Below are 320 nucleotides of genomic sequence, written 5' to 3' on the forward strand. Positions count from 1 at the left end.
CGAGCAGGACAGGGCCCTTGGATAACGTGGCCAAGGAGCTCGGATCCCACTTGCTTCAGGTAGTGGACGCCTTCCTCCCCTCGTACGCGCTGCGCATCGGAAACCTGCTGTTGCGGTGTGATCAACATCCCGCCTCTCCTCCTCCTCCTCTCTCTTCCTCGTCTCCCCCGCACCGCCAGAGGAGCCTGAGTGAAGCCTTCCTCTTACTCCCGAGCCTCACACCGGCCGGGAGGGGGGCAAAACCGAGTCAGCAACCACTTCAATTAATTTGTTTTCGCCTTTGGTGTTACTCGAAGCAACAGCTTACGATGGCACTAATC

At 58.4% G+C, this 320-nt stretch overlaps 1 protein-coding gene across 1 annotated transcript in view; it reads left to right on the forward strand.

Moving 5' to 3' along the window:
- Window positions 1–5: 5 nt before the first annotated feature.
- The window catches only part of LOC103771811 (single-minded homolog 2-like), a gene marked incomplete at its 5' end in the record, with an annotated part of 47973 nt that continues 47658 nt past the window's right edge, over window positions 6–320 (forward strand). Inside the window, one exon of the mRNA XM_008939127.1 lies at window positions 6–59. Within this exon, the coding sequence (XP_008937375.1) occupies window positions 6–59 (54 nt within the window). The remainder of the gene's footprint in view (window positions 60–320) is intronic.

Source organism: Merops nubicus, unplaced genomic scaffold, assembly GCF_000691845.1.
Source record: "Merops nubicus isolate BGI_N331 unplaced genomic scaffold, ASM69184v1 scaffold6484, whole genome shotgun sequence".
NCBI lineage: Eukaryota > Metazoa > Chordata > Aves > Coraciiformes > Meropidae > Merops > Merops nubicus.